The sequence below is a fragment of the Danio rerio genome, chromosome 3, assembly GCF_052040795.2.
Source record: "Danio rerio strain M-AB ecotype USA chromosome 3, GRCz13ab, whole genome shotgun sequence".
Classification (NCBI taxonomy): domain Eukaryota; kingdom Metazoa; phylum Chordata; class Actinopteri; order Cypriniformes; family Danionidae; genus Danio; species Danio rerio.
The window spans coordinates 258,890-280,000 of NC_141023.1; the positions used below are offsets into that span (position 1 = coordinate 258,890).

General features: G+C 45.9%; 2 protein-coding genes across 17 annotated transcripts in view; both read right to left on the bottom strand.

Moving 5' to 3' along the window:
- wbp2nl (WBP2 N-terminal like) overlaps positions 1–21,111 on the bottom strand; it is a gene marked incomplete at its 3' end in the record, with an annotated part of 179,969 nt that overhangs the window by 126,824 nt on the left and 32,034 nt on the right.
- Positions 1–21,111, bottom strand: part of grin2ba (glutamate receptor, ionotropic, N-methyl D-aspartate 2B, genome duplicate a) — a 50,267-nt gene that overhangs the window by 15,335 nt on the left and 13,821 nt on the right. For all 16 annotated transcript variants that reach the window (XM_087242029.1, XM_087242038.1, XM_087242039.1 and 13 more), the window contains 2 exon segments: positions 18,167–18,742; positions 2,384–2,527 (listed from right to left, as the gene is read on the bottom strand). In XM_087242029.1, coding sequence (XP_087098155.1) covers positions 2,384–2,527; positions 18,167–18,721 — 699 coding nt within the window. In that variant the 5' untranslated portion in view covers positions 18,722–18,742.

A 21,111-nucleotide genomic window follows, 5' to 3' on the forward strand; every position in this document is an offset into this window, starting at 1 on the left:
CTCTAGACTAGAGTTTAACAGCAGAGGGCGCTCTAGACTAGAGTTTAACAGCAGAGGGTGCTCTAGGCTAGTGTTTAACAGCAGAGGGCGCTCTAGGCTAGAGTTTAACAGCAGAGGGCGCTCTAGGCTAGTGTTTAACAGCAGAGGGCGCTCTAGACTAGAGTTTAACAGCAGAGGGCGCTCTAGGCTAGAGTTTAACAGCAGAGGGCGCTCTAGACTAGAGTTTAACAGTAGAGGGCGCTCTAGACTAGAGTTTAACAGCAGAGGGCGCTCTAGGCTAGTGTTTAACAGCAGAGGGCGCTCTAGGCTAGAGTTTAACAGCAGAGGGCGCTCTAGACTAGAGTTTAACAGCAGAGGGCGCTCTAGGCTAGTGTTTAACAGCAGAGGGCGCTCTAGGCTAGAGTTTAACAGCAGAGGGCGCTCTAGGCTAGAGTTTAACAGCAGAGGGCACTCTAGGCTAGTGTTTAACAGCAGAGGGCGCTCTAGGCTAGTGTTTAACAGCACAGGACGCTCTAGGCTAGAGTTTAACAGCAGAGGGCGCTCTAGGCTAGAGCTTAACAGCAGAGGGCACTCTAGGCTAGTGTTTAACAGCAGAGGGCGCTCTAGGCTAGTGTTTAACAGCACAGGACGCTCTAGGCTAGAGTTTAACAGCAGAGGGCGCTCTAGGCTAGAGTTTAACAGCAGATGGCGCTCTAGGCTAGTGTTTAACAGCAGAGGGCGCTCTAGGCTAGAGTTTAACAGCAGAGGGCGCTCTAGGCTAGTGTTTAACAGCAGAGGGCGCTCTAGGCTAGTGTTTAACAGCAGAGGGCGCTCTAGGCTAGTGTTTGACGCTCTAGGCTAGAGTTTAACAGCAGAGGGCGCTCTAGGCTAGAGTTTAACAGCAGACGGCGCTCTAGGCTAGTGTTTAACAGCAGACGGCGCTCTAGGCTAGTGTTTAACAGCAGAGGGCGCTCTAGGCTAGTATTTAACAGCAGAGGGCGCTCTAGACTAGAGTTTAACAGCAGAGGGCTCTCTAGACTAGAGTTTAACAGCAGAGGGCGCTCTAGGCTAGTGTTTAACAGCAGAGGGCGCTCTAGGCTAGAGTTTAACAGCAGAGGGCGCTCTAGGCTAGTGTTTAACAGCAGAGGGCGCTCTAGGCTAGAGTTTAACAGCAGAGGGCACTCTAGGCTAGTGTTTAACAGCAGAGGGCGCTCTAGGCTAGTGTTTAACAGCACAGGACGCTCTAGGCTAGAGTTTAACAGCAGAGGGCGCTCTAGGCTAGAGTTTAACAGCAGATGGCGCTCTAGGCTAGTGTTTAACAGCAGAGGGCGCTCTAGGCTAGAGTTTAACAGCAGAGGGCGCTCTAGGCTAGTGTTTAACAGCAGAGGGCGCTCTAGGCTAGTGTTTAACAGCAGAGGGCGCTCTAGGCTAGTGTTTGACGCTCTAGGCTAGAGTTTAACAGCAGAGGGCGCTCTAGGCTAGAGTTTAACAGCAGACGGCGCTCTAGGCTAGTGTTTAACAGCAGACGGCGCTCTAGGCTAGTGTTTAACAGCAGACGGCGCTCTAGGCTAGTGTTTAACAGCAGACGGCGCTCTAGGCTAGTGTTTAACAGCAGAGGGCGCTCTAGGCTAGAGTTTAACAGCAGAGGGCGCTCTAGGCTAGTGTTTAACAGCAGACGGCGCTCTAGGCTAGTGTTTAACAGCAGACGGCGCTCTAGGCTAGTGTTTAACAGCAGACGGCGCTCTAGGCTAGTGTTTAACAGCAGAGGGCGCTCTAGGCTAGAGTTTAACAGCAGAGGGCGCTCTAGGCTAGTGTTTAACAGCAGACGACGCTCTAGGCTAGTGTTTAACAGCAGAGGGCGCTCTAGGCTAGTGTTTAACAGCAGAGGGCGCTCTAGACTAGAGTTTAACAGCAGAGGGCGCTCTAGGCTAGTGTTTAACAGCAGAGGGCGCTCTAGGCTAGTGTTTAACAGCAGAGGGCGCTCTAGGCTAGAGTTTAACAGCAGAGGGCGCTCTAGGCTAGTGTTTAACAGCAGAGGACGCTCTAGGCTAGTGTTTAACAGCAGAGGGCGCTCTAGGCTAGTGTTTAACAGCAGAGGGCGCTCTAGGCTAGTGTTTAACAGCAGAGGGCGCTCTAGGCTAGTGTTTAACAGCAGAGGGCACTCTAGGCTAGAGTTTAACAGCAGAGGGCGCTCTAGGCTAGTGTTTCGTTTTTATAGCTGATGTGGTATCTGAAGAATGTTTTTCAGAACTCTAGATTAGATGTCAGGTGAATGTTAGCGTCGTTCAGCCTCTCAGGGTGCGTTGGTGTATGGGTCGGTCGTTCTGTCTGTATATCTGTTAGTCTGTCTCTCTGTATGTCGGTGGGTCTCTCTGTCTGTCTGTCTGTCTGTGGTGTGCTTTACCTTGGTGACAAAGTCCTGGTATCCGGGGTAGTATGTGGTGACTATGGAGAAGATGTACCAGTCGTACTCCTCCATGATGTTGAGCATGACGGACGCCTGCTGCTCAATGGAGGGGCCGAACTGAAAGAACATGGAGTTATCATCCTGCGGACACACACACACACACACACACACACACACACACACACACACACACACACACACACACACACACAGGAGCACATCAGTGAGTGTGTTAGTGAGTGTTCAGACTCAGCATCACCCCTCTCCCTCTCTCTCTCTCTCTCTCTCTCTCTCTCTCTCTGCTGTTCATATCAGCACTGGACTCGTCTGGATGGTGAAGCGGTTAATAATTGATCTATTTCCTGATATGATCTGTGGCTCCAGCTGGAGATGCTGGTGTTCAGAGCGCTACACTCACCGCTTCATTTCTCAGCCTGTGTCAGCGTGTGTGTGTGTGTGTGTGTGTGTGTGTCTCAAGTGTTTACATTTTACAGCTTCATTGTATGACTTCATTTCAACTGAAACATGAGCGCAGGGCGGGGCCTCAGCTAGCCCCTCCTCTTTCCTAAAAAACAGCCAGTAGAAAAGGAGCATTTTCACCTCCTGATCACATGACCCAGACAATAAATAATTACGTGACCTGCTGGATCACAGGAAATGATCACATGACTCAGATGGGAAATGATCATGTGACCTGTTACAGCCAGTGTATGCAGCACTCGAGGTCTTCAGACTGAACAGCGGTGTTCAGAGCTCAGTGCTGATCCGCTCTCCAGTGTTCTCCTCTGATGTCACACATTCGCTGAACTCTCTAATTAAACTCCAGCATGTGTAATTAGCCCGTGCAGCTTAATTAGACCTGACCTCATTCCAGCGCTCATCTCTAATTCAATATTCGGCTGCTTTAACGACACCATTAGAGACGCTGTGAGTGGCGCTGTCAGATCGAGAAGCTGCTATGGATACGATCACGCCTCTGATTGGCCCACAGAGCATCACATGACTGGCCTGCAATCGGATTGGTCAAGCAGCTGATCCACAATCCAAACCACAGAGATGCTTCAAGCACTGTAAAACCCTGAACCCTGCTGCTCAGCGGACCACCACAGCCATCGTCCAGCACCACTACACCCTCATGCTCTGCTGCCGGATCAGTGATGTACCAGCAGAACCGGAACATCCTTCTCAACACCAGCCTCTCTGCTGTACTGAGCCTGACTCACACACCACAGAAACAAGTCAGTGAACACAGTGTAAGGGTCAGCGCTGCCCCACCGTCACTGAACACTGCTCTGAAGATATAATGAGAAGAGCCAGCCACATCACAGACAACACACTCAACTATACAATAACACACACACACACACACACACACAAACACACAAACACACACACACAAACACACACACACACAGACACACACACACACACACACTCAGTCACTCATCAGTGTTTCTTCCGCTGTCACACTGTGGCTACACACTGCTTTGGCAGCTGTGCTTCTCTGCACACACACACACACACACACACACACACACACACACACACACACCCGCACACACACACACACACACCCACACACACACACACACACACACACGGCTGTCCCATTACAGGTTTGTTGTTGTTCTATAGAGTAGTAATAGTTGTGTAGTTTCTGCGTGTGTGAGTGGATAGAGCAATGATAGATGCATGCGTGCGTGTGTGTGCGTGTGTGTGTGTGTGTGTGTGTGTGTGTGTGTGTGTGTGTGTGTGTGTGTGTGTGTGTGTGTGTGTGTGTGTGTGTGTGTGTAGAATAAACAGTAGAGTGTTTGATCCTGTCAGACATGATGAGCGGAGCGGAGTCGCCATCTGAATCTCACACAGCGATCACAGAGCACAGCTTACAGGATCATCTCCACCCGGCAACCTGGCAACCACACAGCAACCAACCGGCAACCGGCCACCAAACCCCAGCAACCACCCAGTGCCAGACTCAAACTGCCTAGCAACCACTCTGCAACCAGCCTTTAACACCCTAGCAACATGCAGCAATGAGCCTCTAACACCCTAGCAACTGCACAGCAACCCTAGCCTCCAGCCTCATGCACCTTAGCAACCACACAGCAACCAGCCACAAACCCATACCAACCACACAGTAACCAGTCTCTAACACCCTAGTAACCGCACAGAAACCAGCCTCATACCCATACCAACCACACAGCAATTATCCTGAAACACCCTAGCAACTGCACAGCAACCCAAGCAACCACAAAGCAACCAGCCTCAAACACCATAGCAACCAGCATCAAACACCCTAGCAACCAGACAGCAACCAGCCTCAAACACCCTAGCAACCGCACAGCAACCAACTTCAAACTCATACCAACCACACAGCAACCAGCCTTTAACACCCTAGCAACCGCACAGCAACCAGCTTCAAACACCCTAGCAACCGCACAGCAACCAGCCTCAAACCCATACCAACACACACAAATATGATACATGATACACACACACACACACACACACACACACACACACACACACACACACACACACACACACACACAGGCTGTGTAATACTATGATTCGCTGCTGAAATATGAATATGTAATGAAGCACATGTCATATTTCTCCACAACTCACACAATTGTGTGTGTGTGTGTGTGTGTGTGTGTGTGTGTGTGTGTATGAATGAAGAGCTGGTCTTAGTGTGTGTGTGGCTGGTCTTAGTGTGTGTGTGTGTGTGTGTGTGTGTGCAGTTGATGTGTGTGTTCACAGCTGATATGGACTGCAGCACTGAGAGCAGTTAATGAGGATCTGCTCTAATTAATTCATCACTGTTACACTCAGATATTGATTAACGGACGATCATCTCCTGAACCTGCTGCCCTGACTCACTGATAAACACACACACACACACACACACACACAGATGACTCTCTGCATGACCGTCTCTATGTGTGTGTGTGTGTGTGTGTGTGTGTGTGTGTGTGTAGTGTGTGTGTATAGTGTGTGTGTGTGTAGTGAGTGTGTGCGCTTGTGTGTATAGTGTGTGCGTGTGTGTATAGTGTGTGTGTGTAGTTAGTGTGTGTGCTTGTGTGTGTGCTTGTGTGTGTGTGTGTGTGTGTGTGTGTGTGTTTGTGTAGTTAGTGTGTGTGCTTGTGTGTGAGTGTGTGAGTGTGTATAGTGTGTGTGTGTGTATAGTGTGTGTGTGTGTAGTGTGTGTATAGTGTGTGTGTGTGTGTGTGTGTGTTTGTGTAGTTAGTGTGTGTGCTTGTGTGTGAGTGTGTGAGTGTGTGAGTGTGTGTGTGTGTGTGTAGTGTGTGTGTATAGTGTGTGTGTGTGTGTGTATGTGTGTGTTTGTGTAGTTAGTGTGTGTGCTTGTGTGTGAGTGTGTGAGTGTGTGAGTGTGTGTGTGTGTGTGTAGTGTGTGTGTATAGTGTGTGTGTGTGTGTGTATGTGTGTATAATGTGTGTGTGTGTATAGTGTGTGTGTGTAGTGAGTGTGTGCACTTGTGTGTATAGTGTGTGCGTGTGTGTATAGTGTGTGTGTGTGTAGTTAGTGTGTGTGCTTGTGTGTGAGTGTGTGTGTGTTTGTGTAGTTAGTGTGTGTGTGTGTGTGTGTGTGTGTGTGTGTGTGTGTGTGTGTGTGTGTGTGTGTGTGTGTGTGTGTGTGTGTGTGTTTGTGTGTGTGTGTGTGTGTGTTTGTGTAGTTAGTGTGTGTGCTTGTATGTGAGTGTGTGTGTGTGTGTGTGTGTTTGTGTAGTTAGTGTGTGTGCTTGTATGTGAGTGTGTGTGTGTGTGTGTGTTTGTGTAGTTAGTGTGTGTGCTTGTATGTGAGTGTGTGAGTGTGTGAGTGTGTGTGTGTGTGTGTGTGTGTGTGTGTGTGTGTGTCCTGCTGGTCATAGAGTGTCTCTGATGATCAGAGCGGACGCAGGAAGGACGAGCAGAAGGAGAGACGGAGAGAGAGACTCAAATGCAGCCCTAAATATGTGTCCCAGTTCTGTGCTAAAGCGGAGCACACACACACACACACACACACACACACACACACACACACACACACACACACACACACACTAACTAAACCAGGCCAGAGTGAGACCAGAACAGGCAGTTCACTTTCACCTCTGACCCCAGCGCACACTAGTGCAAGCAGCAGGACACAGATCTGATACACACACACAGAGAGAGAGAGAGACCCCACCCCACACACACACACACACACACACATACACTGAATGATAAACAAAGCAATAATTCATCACCAAACTCAGTCCATGTTCTCAGTGAATGTTCTTTGACTTATGATAAACTTTCAAAACCATAACAGAGCTGACGGGGAACAGAGCTAACGGGGAACAGAGCTGACGGGGAACAGAGCTGACGGGGAACAGAGCTAACGGGGAACAGAGCTAACGGGGAACAGAGCTGACGGGGAACAGAGCTAACGGGGAACAGAGCTGACGGGGAACAGAGCTGACGGGGAACAGAGCTGACGGGGAACAGAGCTGACGGGGAACAGTTGACAGAGTTGAGGGTCGATGGTAAAAGTCGATAATAACAGTATCGGTGGTAACAGAGTTGACGGTAACAGTAACAGTCTACGATAACAGAGTTGATGATAACGGAGTCAACAATAGCCGAGTTAACGGTCGTTGGTAACAGGATCTACGTTAACAGCGTTGATGAGTAGCAGAGTTGACAGGTAACAGAGTCGGCGGTTGAGAGCAGTGGCGCAACAAGGGGGTATGCAGTATATGCGGCGCATAGGGGCGCCACACATGGGGGGGCGCCGTTGTGCCAAAACTGTTTTTAAAATTATCCTTATTAAAAGTTTCAAATAATAAAAATAAATAAATATGTTTTGTTAAAAAAACATTATTTTGCATTTTAAACGAATATAATATTGTTATTGTTTAATTCAAAATCATTTAACACAATAACATGCAGTCCCACAGCCGAAAGTGTTCATGTAGATGTAACTGTTTAGATTTGCTTTTGTTTTTATCAAAATAAACTGTCAAATCATACATAATGTCAAAAGTTATAAGATTAATCTGAAAATTTGTCTTCATTTATTATTAATTAATTAATATAAAATAAGAGGGATCACACAAAATTTGAACCCGCATACCCCTCAGTAAATGTGTAGTTGCACCCCTGGTTGAGAGTAACAGTCTAAGGTAACAGAGTCGACAATAACAGAGTCGATGATTACAGAGTTGTCGGTTGACGTAACAGTCGATGGTAACAGGATCGATGACAACAGAGTCAACGGTAACAGACTGGACGTTAACAGACTGGACGTTAACAGACTGGACGGAGTTGACAATAACAGAGTTGACAGTCAACGTAACAGTCGATAATAACAGGATCGACGATAACAGAGTCGACGAGTAGCAAAGTCGATAGTTGACGGTAACAGGATCAACGTGAACAGAGTTGACTGCAACAGTCTGCAGAGTTGACGGCTGATGGTAACACTCAATGGTAACAGGACTGACGGTTAGCAGAGTTGATGATAACAGAGGTGACAGTCGATGGTAACAGAATCAACGAATGACAGAGTTGACGGTAACGGTCGATGGTAACAGGATTGTGAGTCAACACATCATTAGTCTACTGTTGCTGGATCCTGAACACTGATGAGAGCAGATTAACCACACGCCTCAATGACTTCCAGAGTTCCTCGCCACAGGAAGTGACATCACTTGGAAAAAGGTCACATGCTTTACCTATCAGCGCTTCACAGATTGATCTGCGTTTTATAACCGAGGGAACAGAGTTGAGCAGAACACAGAGACACACACTGAGTGTGTTGATATGACTGATAACACAGACACTAGATGCTAATATCAGTGGAGTACACACACTCAACAGATGAACATCAGACTGGAATATTGATGATGACTGAAGCTGAATGAGGGATCGAGGAGCCGGAGACGGCCACAGATACAGTAGTGGAGTGACTGTTGAAGATGAACTGTCCCTCAACACACACACACACACACACACACACACACTTACACACACACACACAGGCATTATTTTAGAGATAACTGCTGTGATCTGGGTCATTGCTGAGCACTGCGCCCGTGGAGATGTGATGGCGAACGCTGCAGAATGATCATTAACAGGTGAATTAATCCGTCAGTAATGCATCAGACTGACTTCTCCAGCGCTGCGTACAGCACAGACCGACTCAAACAGCTTCACAGAGATGACCACAGAGAACAGCGGAGCGGCGGACAGACGACCAGCAGAACAACACACACACACACTCATTACACACAATCCTCATCATCAACAATGACGGAGTCTGATATCAGCAGCACACTCCTGCTCCACACACCAGCCTCATGACACACACACACTCGGTTAATTAGTCCGTCCGCAGGGTAATGTGCCCAGTGTGTGCCACTGGCCTGCTTGGTTTGGGTCTTGTGTTTCTGAGCATGGATGGATTTGCTCAGTGTTTGGACTCTCAGCAGTGAAGATTAAAGCACACTGAACTGAACTGAACTCTGGACTGACACCGCTTCAGTTCACTAGAACTCCAGGGTTCAGCTGCTGCAACACTCTACACTGGAGAAGAGCTGAACTGAATATTGAGCTTGTTCTGGCATGCTGAAGTGCGCTAGTTTCTGCCATTGTTTTAGATCAGGCCTGTCCAAACTCAGTCCTGGAGGGCCGGTGTCCTGCATACTTAAGTTCCAACCCCAATCAAACCCACCTGAAGCAGCTCATCCAGTATATACCAGAATCTTCCAGGCAGGTGTGTTGGAGGAAGTTGGAGCTAAACTATGCAGGACAGCGGCCCTCCAGGACCGAGTTTAGACACCCCTGGTGTAGATCTTCAGATTGAGTTTCCGATGGGAGAAATGATGGAATAATACAGGACGTCAAATTACTCGCACTACGAACGAGTGTGTTCAGGGAGAATACAGTCAGCATACAGACAAGCAGAGGAGCAGAGGATTACTGCTACACCTTAAATGACTCGCCGTAACACCAGTGAGCAGCGCAGTAATGTTTCAGCACGCTCACAAACTCTCACTGTACTTTCACTTCCTGCGTCATTTAATTACAACTGAACCCCCCGCTGTAGAGCTGAAGTGATTTAGTGTAGAGGTCTGAGTTCCTGACCAGCATGCAGAGATAACGGGTTCCAGTCCAGGCTGACGCAGCTATAGATGTTAGTTTTAAATGCTCTGTTCTTGTAATGTGTTTTGTTTTAACATTGGTCTGACATCCGAATCAACACATTGTGAGTAAACATGTCTTGTTTCGAATGGTGTTCGACCTAGTGTTTCGAATCACTTTAGTCATGTGACCTGGTGTTACTAATCACTTTAGTCATGTGATCTGGTGTTTCGAATCACTTTAGTCATGTGATCTGGTGTTTCGAATCACTTTAGTCATGTGACCTGGTGTTACTAATCACTTTAGTCATGTGATCTGGTGTTTCTAATCACTTTAGTCATGTGATCTGGTGTTACTAATCACTTTAGTCATGTGATCTGGTGTTTCTAATCACTTTAGTCATGTGATGATGTGATCTGGTGTTTCTAATCACTTTAGTCATGTGATCTGGTGTTTCTAATCACTTTAGTCATGTGATCTGGTGTTTCTAATCACTTTAGTCATGTGATCTGGTGTTTCTAATCACTTTAGTCATGTGATCTGGTGTTACTAATCACTTTAGTCATGTGATCTGGTGTTTCTAATCACTTTAGTCATGTGATCTGGTGTTACTAATCACTTTAGTCATGTGATCTGGTGTTACTAATCACTTTAGTCATGTGATCTGGTGTTACTAATCACTTTAGTCATGTGACCTGGTGTTACTAATCACTTTAGTCATGTGATCTGGTGTTTCTAATCACTTTAGTCATGTGATCTGGTGTTTCTAATCACTTTAGTCATGTGACCTGGCGTTTTGAATCTCATTAGTCATGTGACCTGGTGTTTTGAATCTCATTAGTCATGTGACCTGGTGTTTTGAATCTCATTAGTCATGTGACCTGGTGTTTTGAATCTCATTAGTCATGTGACCTGGTGTTTTGAATCTCATTAATCATGTGACCTGGTGTTTCGGATCATGCTTTGGTGCAGTGTTTCGACACACTTGCGCTCTGGGATCTGGTCACTGTGTCGAAACGTCAGTTTCACGTCAGCCATCCCTGCTTTAAAGATGTGCTTGGTCTTAATAGAAGCAGTGTTTGAGTGGAATACGCAGAATGAATGTCTGAAATGAACTATCAGGAGATACCTTATAATGACAACTGCTTTATTCTGTTTATTCAGTCAAAATAAGGGTTTATTCCTGAAGTAGCCTCATAAACAAACAGACAAACACCTCTGCAGTGTTGTTGCTGTGTAGTGTTTGATCTGTGCTTGTCTGTACACTGAATATATCATTTCCTCTGTATAAACAGCATTTGGTCATTATAGAGGACATTAGTAATGCTTTATGTCACGTTTATATGCTGCAGATATGGTGTATTCGCTTATAATGCGCACGCAGTCTCCTTCAGTGAAAGATAATCAGCGGTGTTATGAGTAACACTAATATCTGCGAGAAGAAGACGGGAAACAACGCCGCTAGAGAAACAGTGGAGAAGTGTGATGATGAACACACAGCTAGAGAGAGCTGGTGTGTGTTTCTGTGACTGAAAGGCTCCTGTATGTTCAGGGTTTAGCGAGCTGTAATGTCAGCACTGCGCTCGCCTTCATCATTCCCTCATTTCTGCTGTGATCTGCTGCGTTTAGATCTGCTGCTGTGGTTCTGCTTTACCTCTGATGTTCAGCTGTATGTTCAAGTGTGTGTGTGTGCGTGTGTGTGTGTGTGTGATTGGTGAATAATAAAGTGAGCGCTGATGGCGGAGCTGCAGCGGTGTGTGTGTGCCGTGACTGCAGCGAGTGAAGCTTTGACATTGTAAAGGTTGAGCCGCTGTTACAGCTGAGCGTGGGCCGACACACTCCTCATCCTCATCTGCGCTTATTCCAGAGCGTTTATGTGTGTGTGTGTCTGTGTGTGTGTGTGTGTATGTGTGGGCGCAGGTCTGAGTCACAGGACCCCAGCGCTCACTCTCTCTGAGTCTGGCGGATCATCATCATCATCACACACACACACACACACACACACACACACACACACACACACACACACACACACACACACACACACAGACTCATTTGCACAGCTCTCTTCATGCTCTCCGCACAGCTGTAGTGATGTGTGTACTGTACAGGCTGTACATCCTCTAAACTCTTCTACATCTCCACACTCCTTCATTCAGCCCTTTCATCATGGAGACCAACAGCACCGACACACAGTCTGAATGTACTGTGCTGTACTTGAGTAGTGTTTGACGTATACAGATCTGCCATTTTCCAAATATCGCCATCATCAGGTTTTCCTGTTTGGCCGATGTGTTTAATGTGGGACTTTTATTATGACGGCGCTGAGAGCAGCAGCACGGTGACCACACTGTACTTCTTGTTCCAGACGCGATAATCACACTATCATGAGTTCACACCAAACACAGAATTAAGAATCTGAAGTACCAGTGCAGAAAGCATGATTATATGCCGTCATGGCTCTGCATCAATTAATGAGATATAATGGAAGTCAATAGAGCAAAAACAGCACCAACATACCAGAGTCAACAGTGACAGAGTCGACAGCAAACTAGTCTACGGTAACAGAGTCAAAGATAAAGCTGACGGTAACAGAGTCAGTAACAGAGCCGACAATAACAAAGTTGATGGGAACAGTCAACGGTTACAGAGTTGATGAAAACAGAGTCGACTGTAACAAAGCCGTCAGCAACAGAGTCAACGGTAATAGAGTCGACAATGACAGAGTTGACGGGAACAGTGTTGACGGTAACAGAATCCATGGTAACAGAGTCTATGGTAACAAAGTCCACAGTATCAGGGTCTAAAAAATAGAGCCGACAGCAAATGAGTCTGGTAACAGAGTCGACGGTAACAAAATCACAGTAACAGAGTCGACGGTCACAGGATCTATAATAACAGAGTCGACGGTAACAGGATCTATAATAACAGAGTCGACGGTCACAGGATCTATAATAACAGAGTCGACGGTCACAGGATCTATAATAACAGAGTCGACGGTGACAGGATCTATAATAACAGAGTCGACGGTCGCAGGATCTATGATAACAGAGTCGACGGTCACAGGATCTATGATAACAGAGTCGACGGTCACAGAATCTATGATAACAGAGTCGACGGTAACAGGATCTATAATAACAGAGTCGACGGTAACAGGATCTATAATAACAGAGTCGACGGTCACAGGATCTATAATAACAGAGTCGACGGTAACAGGATCTATAATAACAGAGTCGACGGTCGCAGGATCTATGATAACAGAGTCGACGGTCACAGGATCTATGATAACAGAGTCGACGGTCACAGAATCTATGATAACAGAGTCGACGGTAACAGGATCTATAATAACAGAGTCGACGGTAACAGGATCTATAATAACAGAGTCGACGGTCACAGGATCTATAATAACAGAGTCGACGGTAACAGGATCTATAATAACAGAGTCGACGGTAACAGGATCTATAATAACAGAGTCGACGGTCACAGGATCTATAATAACAGAGTCGACGGTCACAGGATCTATAATAACAGAGTCGACGGTAACAGGATCTATGATAACAGAGTCGACGGTCACAGGATCTATAATAACAGAGTCGATGGTAACAGGATCTATAATAACAGAGTCGATAGTAACAGGATCTATAATAACAGAGTCGATGGTAACAGGATCTATAATAATAGAGTCGACGGTCACAGGATCTATAATAACAGAGTCGACGGTAACAGGATCTATAATAACAGAGTCGATGGTAACAGGATCTATGATAACAGAGTCGACGGTAACAGGATCTATGATAACAGAGTCGATAGTCACAGGATCTATAATAACAGAGTCGACGGTAACAGGATCTATGATAACAGAGTCGACGGTCACAGGATCTATGATAACAGAGTCGACGGTAACAGGATCTATGATAACAGAGTCGATGGTCACAGGATCTATGATAACAGAGTCGATGGTCACAGGATCTATAATAACAGAGTCGATGGTCACAGGATCTATAATAACAGAGTCGACGGTAACAGGATCTATAATAACAGTGTCGACGGTAACAGGATCTATGATAACAGAGTCGACGGTCACAGGATCTATGATAACAGAGTCGACGGTCACAGGATCTATAATAACAGAGTCGACGGTAACAGGATCTATAATAACAGAGTCGACGGTAACAGGATCTATAATAACAGAGTCGATGGTGACAGGATCTATAATAACAGAGTCGACGGTAACAGGATCTATAATAACAGAGTCGATGGTGACAGGATCTATGATAACAGAGTCGATGGTAACAGGATCTATGATAACAGAGTCGACGGTAACAGGATCTATGATAACAGAGTCGACGGTCACAGGATCTATGATAACAGAGTCGACGGTAACAGGATCTATAATAACAGAGTCGACGGTAACAGGATCTATAATAACAGAGTCGATGGTAACAGGATCTATAATAACAGAGTCGACGGTCACAGGATCTATGATAACAGAGTCGACGGTCACAGGATCTATGATAACAGAGTCGATGGTAACAGGATCTATAATAACAGAGTCGATGGTAACAGGATCTATAATAACAGAGTCGATGGTAACAGGATCTATAATAACAGAGTCGACGGTAACAGGATCTATAATAACAGAGTCGACGGTAACAGGATCTATGATAACAGAGTCGACGGTAACAGGATCTATAATAACAGAGTCGACGGTCACAGGATCTATGATAACAGAGTCGACGGTAACAGGATCTATAATAACAGAGTCGACGGTCACAGGATCTATGATAACAGAGTCGACGGTCACAGGATCTATAATAACAGAGTCGACGGTCACAGGATCTATAATAACAGAGTCGACGGTCACAGGATCAATAACGGAGTTGTCGACGGTCACAGGATCTATAACGAGTTGTCGACGGTCACAGGATCTATGATAACAGAGTCGACGGTCACAGGATCTATAATAACAGAGTCGACGGTCACAGGATCTATGATAACAGAGTCGACGGTAACAGGATCTATAATAACAGAGTCGACGGTAACAGGATCTATGATAACAGAGTCGACGGTAACAGGATCTATAATAACAGAGTCGACGGTAACAGGATATATGATAACAGAGTCGACGGTAACAGGATCTATAATAACAGAGTCGACAGTAACAGGATCTATGATAACAGAGTCGACGGTCACAGGATCTATAATAACAGAGTCGACGGTCACAGGATCTATGATAACAGAGTCGACGGTCACAGGATCTATGATAACAGAGTCGACGGTCACAGGATCTATGATAACAGAGTCGACGGTAACAGGATCTATAATAACAGAGTCGACGGTAACAGGATCTATAATAACAGAGTCGACGGTAACAGGATCTATAATAACAGAGTCGACGGTCACAGGATCTATGATAACAGAGTCGACGGTAACAGGATCTATAATAACAGAGTCGACGGTAACAGGATCTATAATAACAGAGTCGACGGTAACAGGATCTATAATAACAGAGTCGACGGTAACAGGATCTATAATAACAGAGTCGACGGTAACAGGATCTATAATAACAGAGTCGACGGTAACAGGATCTATAATAACAGAGTCGACGGTAACAGGATCTTTGGTAACAGAGCCGACGGTAACAGGATCTATAATAACAGAGTCGACGGTAACAGGATCTTTGGTAACAGAGCCGACGGTAACAGGATCTATAATAACAGAGTCGACGGTAACAGGATCTATAATAACAGAGTCGACGGTAACAGGATCTTTGGTAACAGAGCCGACGGTAACAGGATCTATAATAACAGAGTCGACGGTAACAGGATCTATAATAACAGAGTCGACGGTCACAGGATCTATAATAACAGAGTTGACGGTCACAGGATCTATGATAACAGAGTCGACGGTCACAGGATCTATGATAACAGAGTCGACGGTCACAGGATCTATGATAACAGAGTCGACGGTAACAGGATCTATAATAACAGAGTCGACGGTAACAGGATCTATAATAACAGAGTCGACGGTAACAGGATCTATGATAACAGAGTCGACGGTCACAGGATCTATGATAACAGAGTCGACGGTCACAGGATCTATGATAACAGAGTCGACGGTAACAGGATCTATAATAACAGAGTCGACGGTAACAGGATCTCTAATAACAGAGTCGATGGTAACAGGATCTATAATAACAGAGTCGACGGTCACAGGATCTATGATAACAGAGTCGACGGTCACAGGATCTATGATAACAGAGTCGACGGTCACAGGATCTATAATAACAGAGTCGATGGTCACAGGATCAATAACGGAGTTGTCGACGGTCACAGGATCTATAACGAGTTGTCGACGGTCACAGGATCTCTAATAACAGAGTCGATGGTAACAGGATCTATAATAACAGAGTCGACGGTCACAGGATCTATGATAACAGAGTCGACGGTCACAGGATCTATGATAACAGAGTCGACGGTCACAGGATCTATAATAACAGAGTCGACGGTCACAGGATCAATAACGGAGTTGTCGACGGTCACAGGATCTATAACGAGTTGTCGACGGTCACAGGATCTATAATAACAGAGTCGACGGTCACAGGATCTATAATAACAGAGTCGACGGTCACAGGATCTATGATAACAGAGTCGACGGTAACAGGATCTATAATAACAGAGTCGACGGTAACAGGATCTATGATAACAGAGTCGACGGTAACAGGATCTATAATAACAGAGTCGACGGTAACAGGATCTATAATAACAGAGTCGACGGTCACAGGATCTATGATAACAGAGTCGACGGTCACAGGATCTATAATAACAGAGTCGACGGTCACAGGATCTATAATAACAGAGTCGACGGTAACAGGATCTATGATAACAGAGTCGACGGTAACAGGATCTATAATAACAGAGTCGACGGTAACAGGATCTATGATAACAGAGTCGACGGTAACAGGATCTATAATAACAGAGTCGACGGTAACAGGATCTATAATAACAGAGTCGACGGTAACAGGATCTATGATAACAGAGTCGACGGTCACAGGATCTATAATAACAGAGTCGACGGTCACAGGATCTATGATAACAGAGTCGACGGTCACAGGATCTATGATAACAGAGTCGACGGTCACAGGATCTATGATAACAGAGTCGACGGTAACAGGATCTATAATAACAGAGTCGACGGTAACAGGATCTATAATAACAGAGTCGACGGTAACAGGATCTATAATAACAGAGTCGACGGTAACAGGATCTATAATGACAGAGTCGACGGTCACAGGATCTATAATAACAGAGTCGACGGTAACAGGATCTATAATAACAGAGTCGACGGTAACAGGATCTATAATAACAGAGTCGACGGTAACAGGATCTATAATAACAGAGTCGACGGTAACAGGATCTATGATAACAGAGTCGACGGTAACAGGATCTATGATAACAGAGTCGATGGTAACAGGATCTTTGGTAACAGAGCCGACGGTAACAGGATCTATAATAACAGAGTCGACGGTAACAGGATCTATAATAACAGAGTCGACGGTAACAGGATCTATAATAACAGAGTCGACGGTAACAGGATCTATAATAACAGAGTCGACGGTAACAGGATCTATAAAAACAGAGTCGACGGTAACAGGATCTTTGGTAACAGAGCCGACGGTAACAGGATCTATAATAACAGAGTCGACGGTAACAGGATCTTTGGTAACAGAGCCGACGGTGACAGGGTCAATGGTAACAGAGTCGACGGTAACAGGATCTATAATAACAGAGTCGACGGTAACAGGATCTATAATAACAGAGTCGACGGTAACAGGATCTATAATAACAGAGTCGACGGTAACAGGATCTATAATAACAGAGTCGACGGTAACAGGATCTATAATAACAGAGTCGACGGTAACAGGATCTATAATAACAGAGTCGACGGTAACAGGATCTTTGGTAACAGAGCCGACGGTGACAGGGTCAATGGTAACAGAGTCGACGGTAACAGAGCTGACAATAACAGAGTTGACGTTAACAGTCAACAATTACAGAGTCTACGAAAACAGTTGATGGTAACAGAGTCAATGGCAACACAGTTGACGGTAACAGAGCCGTCAGCAACAGAGTCAACAGTAACAGAGTTGATGGTAACAGAATCAACAGTAAGAGTCGATGGTAACTGAGTTGACAGTAACAGAGTCTAGGGTATCAGAGTCGTTATTCTCCATCATATTGGTCTTTAGCTGCAGATGCTAACCTCACAGCAGACTCCACACATCGTGTCTAACAGTTTTCTGCATGTTCATCATCTTACTATTGTTCTTAAAGAGTGAACTGACTGAAATATGACAGTAACAGAGTCGACACAGCAATAATCCACTAATAATCTACTATTGCTGAATCCTAAACTTTAATAAGCACAGAGACCAAAAGTGGCCAAATTCAGACTCAAAATCAGCCCAGAGTGGATCAAAACAACCCAACAGCACACACGGGTCAACTCATATAAACAGGATTATATATCTGCTACATATACGCCACCGTGCCTTCAAAGGTATCAGCATCGATATACTTGATATGTTGACCCACTGTGATGAAAACCAGGACACACACACACACACACACACACACAGCAGCAGTGTTACCTTGGCAGCCATGATCATGGAGGATCCGCCCTTGACGCCCAGTATGGGGATGTGTGTTTGCGCTGAGATGAAGTCCAGGATCTGGGCGATGGCCTCCTGGTCAGTGTCATCACCGAACACGACGCCCTGCAGCCAGTGCTCCGTCATCAGGTCGCAGATGCTCTTGATGATGCTCTTGGGGTCCGTCTCATTCATGGTGAGCATCTCCACGCCGGGCACCAGCGCCGCCTGCCCAAACTCCTCCTTATCCCTAGCCCCGGCCATCACCACCTCGCTGGAGTTCCCAACCAGCACCACCGCGATGCTCAGGCCCTGCAGCAGCTTGGAGACCGGTGGGTACGGCGCCGCCGGCGGGAGGAAATGGGCCACGCCCCCTCCACCACGCTCGCGCCGCGATTGGCCCACCGCCGGCAGCAGCAGAAGCAGCAGCCACACACATATCAGCTGGCAGAGCGAGGGGCGGAGCCTGATTGCAGTGGGCGGAGTCTGTAAACAGAGCCACGCCTGCTGTTCCTGAGGGGGCGGAGCTGAGCGGCGGTGAACGCAGACAGACATGATGATGGAGGAGAGAGAGACCTGCGGGACACAGAGCAGTGTGTGTTTATTATCATCCACACATCTGACACTGTTCTGACACCACAACACAACACACACAACTCCAGCGGCAGACAGCTCATGGGTCACAGTGGACACGGCAGACATCATGTAGGAGCAGCAGTGAGAGGAGCAGAGGACTGCACTGCACTGCTCATCTGATGAACACACTATACACATCTGGAACATCACTGAAGGCAGAGGCTGATCAGCTCACAGCTCCACAATAAAACCCCCATCAGACGGGCTGTGTCTAAACATAGAGAAACTCTTCAATCACCGAGCATTTCTGGACCAGTGAAAACAGTGTTCTGAGAAACACAGAGTCCACCACATCAGGTGAGTTTCTCCTTACAGCAGCACAGCACAGGCGGAGCAGACTGAGCGCATGACAGACTGAACACCGGATCAGCGGACTGCAGCACTGGCAGATCACTGCGCTCACACTGGAGGATCACTGAGCTGAGTGTGTGTGTGTGTGTGTGTGTGTGTGTGTGTGTGTGTCATACATGAATAAAGCAGCAGTGCTCACACTCATCAACATTTGATGGAACGTTTTCAGCCTGCGATCATAGACCACACACCACAACACTGTAACACACACCACAACAGTGTAACACACACCACAACACTGTAACACACATCACAACACTGTAACACACACCACAACACTGTAACACACACCACAACACTGTAACACACATCACAACACTGTAACACACACCACAACACTGTAACACACACCACAACACTGTAACACACACCACAACACTGTAACACACACCACAACACTGTAACACACACCACAACACTGTAACACACACCACAACACTGTAACACACATCACAACACTGTAACACACACCACAACACTGTAACACACACCACAACACTGTAACACACACCACAACACTGTAACACACACCACAACACTGTAACACACACCACAACACTGTAACACACACCACAACACTGTAACACACACCACAACACTGTAACACACACCACAACACTGTAACACACATCACAACACTGTAACACACACCACAACACTGTAACACACACCGCAACACTGTGACATACACTGCAACACTGTAAAACACAAAGCAACACTGTAACACACAATGCAACAATGTAACACACAACGCAACACTGTAACACACAACCCAACACTGTGAAACACTGCAACACTGTAACACAACTCAACACCGTAACACACAATGCAACACTGTAACACAACACAACACAGTGACACACAACGCAACACTGTAACACACAACACAACACAGTAACACACAACGCAACACTGTAACACACAACTCAACACCGTAACACACAATGCAACACTGTAACACACAACGCAACACTGTAACACACAACACAACACTGTAAAACACAAGGCAACACTGTAAAACACAACGCAACACAGTAACACACAACGCAACACTGTAAAACACAACGCAACACAGTAACACACAACGCAACACTGTAAAACACAATGCAACACTGTAAAACACAACACAACACTGTAACACACACCGCAACACTGTAACACACAATGCAACACTGTAACACACAATGCAACACTGTAAAACACAACACAACACTGTAAAACACAAAGCAACACTGTAAAACACAACGCAACACAGTAACACACAACGCAACACTGTAAAACACAACACAACACTATGACACAACGCAAGACTGTAAAACACAATGCAACACATTAACACACAACGCAACACTGTAAAACACAACACAACACTATGACACACAACGCAACACTGTAAAACACAATGCAACACTGTAACACACAATGAAACAATGTAACACACACTGCAACACTGTAACACACACCACAACACTGTGAAACACTGCAACACTGTAACACACAACACAACACCGTAACACACAACGCAACACTGTAACACACAACACAACACTGTGAAACACTGCAACACTGTAACACACAACACAACACTGTAACACACAACACAACACCGTAACACACAACACAACACCGTAACACACAACACTGTAACACACAACGCAACACTGTAACACACAACACAACACTGTGAAACACTGCAACACTGTAACACACAACACAACACTGTAACACACAATGCAACACTGTAAAACACAACACAGTGACACACTGCAACACTGTAACACACAACTCAACACTGTAACACACTACTCAACACTGTAACACACAATGCAACACTGTAACACACAACGCAACACTGTAACACACAACGCAACACTGTAACACACAATGCAACAATGTAACACACACTGCAACACTGTAAAACACAACGCAACACTGTAAAACACAACTCAACACTGTAA